Here is a 1,986-nt window from a genome sequence, read left to right on the forward strand (position 1 = left end):
CCAGGCCCCGCCCCCAGATCCGGGCCCCGCCTCTCTCCCCGCCCCAGGCCCGGAGCTGCTCTGCGCATGCTCGTCCGGCAGAGTTCCCTGGGAAGCGTTGCTGGCAAGAAGCGAACTTTTCCCGGGACGATGTCGCGACCCGGCCCTCCCCAGGAACCTGGCAGGTAAGGCCTCCCCGACCTCTGGCACCCCGAGCCGGGCCTGGCCCTGCCTTGATCACTGCGCGGCCGGACAGGTTGCGGGCCGTGGGTGGCCGGGGCCTTCTGGCTACTTGTTGCGGGTCCCGCCTGTCCTCCTTCCGGAGCCCCACGCTCCGGACGCTCACCTCCTTTGGCAGCTCGCAGGATCCCCGGGCCTTCGCGCCTTCCCCCGCCAAAGACGGAGCCGGGTTTGCACACTTGGGGGGCGCACAGCCCCCGAGGGCTTCCCTCTTCCGCTCGCCGAGCCTCAGCTGTCGAACAGCGAGCCCGCACCAGGCAGCGCCCGGTTCAAGGTCCCCAGGCTACTTCCAGCCTCAGTTACACAAACTCTCTGAGCCTGGAACGTGATCGTGTTTTCACCTTAATGAGAAAAGCATGGACAGAAGGTGCGATGAGCCCACCCAGAATGTAGTACAGAATGTACCGACAGTAGTGTTTACCTGGCGATTACTCCGAGCACCAGCTCCTAACGTGGACGGTTTTGCAGACTGTTGCTTCTGCTGGTCCCTGTGGTCAGCTCTGGGCACTACACTTTTAAGCAGTCCCTCACATTGCTGGTCGGAAGTTCTAGTTTCGTTTTCTGGACCCCGGCCTGTGTGCACTAGGATGTGCTCTGGAGTCCCTTCCAGTGCCAGCATTCCTGTGACTCTTCAGGCCACTGGGGCACTTTCAACACCCACTGCAGTTTCCTAACTACATTATTGAGCATCCTACCTCCTAGAAAGAGGCAAGAAATAGCACACATCTCTGGCAAGCAACTATGCATCTAAGGACTGCTGCTGCTGCTAAGTCGCTTCAGTCATGTCCCACTCTGTGCGACCCCAGAGATGGAAGCCCACCAGGCTCCCTGTCCCTCGGATTCTCCAGGCAAGAACACTGGAGTGGGTTGCCATTTCCTTCTCCAGTGCATTAAAGTGAAAAGTGAAAGGGAAGTCGCTCAGGCGTGTCCGACTCTTAGCGACCCCATGGACTAGAGCCTGCCAGGCTCCTCCGTCCATGGGATTTTCCAGGCAAGAGTACTGGAGTGGGGCATCTAAGGACTGAGACATTTAAATGGCAGCCACAGAACTGGATCATTTAATCCTTACAAACATCCTCAACATGTCACACATCAGGAAAGGGGGAGCTTAGAGAGGTCAGTCCTAACACTTTGAAACCAGTCTGGCTTACTTAAACACCAGCTTTTGCCCCTTACACAAAACTGCCTTAACCCATAGTTATGAATTCAAAGAACAATGTGTGGTTAAAGCCTAAATACTTGGATTTACTAAGTCACAAGTGGACCCAACAGTCTTTGTTGTAACATGCCCTCTGGGTGACTCTGTTGCTGCATAAGTTTGGGAACCAGTGTTATGAGGTATTTGAAGACAAGGGTTTGATAATGTGACGTAAGGGCCAGGTTAAGAGAAAGCCCTTAACCTTACGACAGTGTAACCTTTGTAACAATGAACTTGCTCTGCAAATCTGTCTTCCTGAGTATTACTGTGGGTTTCAGCACTGAACTATTGCACAGTTGAAAGAATATTTTATCATCATTCAAAATTAATTTAGATTTTAAAGTGAACTCAGGCACTAAACTGTGTTCTTAGTAATTTTTGCCTCATTTTATCTTACCAAAAGTCACATGATTTGGGTATTATTATTGCTGTCATATTATTAAAAAGTCAGAGAAGGCAATGGCACCCTACTCCAGTACTCTTGCCTGGAAAATCCCATGGACGGAGGAGCCTGGTAGGCTGCAGTCCATGGGGTCGCTAAGAGTCGGACACGACTGAGCGACTTCCCT

At 52.9% G+C, this 1,986-nt stretch overlaps 1 protein-coding gene across 2 annotated transcripts in view; it reads left to right on the top strand.

Moving 5' to 3' along the window:
* Positions 1-58: 58 nt before the first annotated feature.
* The window catches only part of NUDT7 (nudix (nucleoside diphosphate linked moiety X)-type motif 7), a 10,833-nt gene continuing 8,905 nt past the window's right edge, over positions 59-1,986 (top strand). For both annotated transcript variants that reach the window (XM_010850778.1, XM_010850779.1), the window contains exon 1: positions 59-164. In XM_010850778.1, coding sequence (XP_010849080.1) covers positions 67-164 — 98 coding nt within the window. In that variant the 5' untranslated portion in view covers positions 59-66. The remainder of the gene's footprint in view (positions 165-1,986) is intronic.

This window comes from Bison bison, unplaced genomic scaffold (genome assembly GCF_000754665.1).
Source record: "Bison bison bison isolate TAMUID 2011002044 unplaced genomic scaffold, Bison_UMD1.0 scf7180017864295, whole genome shotgun sequence".
NCBI classification, from domain to species: Eukaryota; Metazoa; Chordata; class Mammalia; order Artiodactyla; family Bovidae; genus Bison; species Bison bison.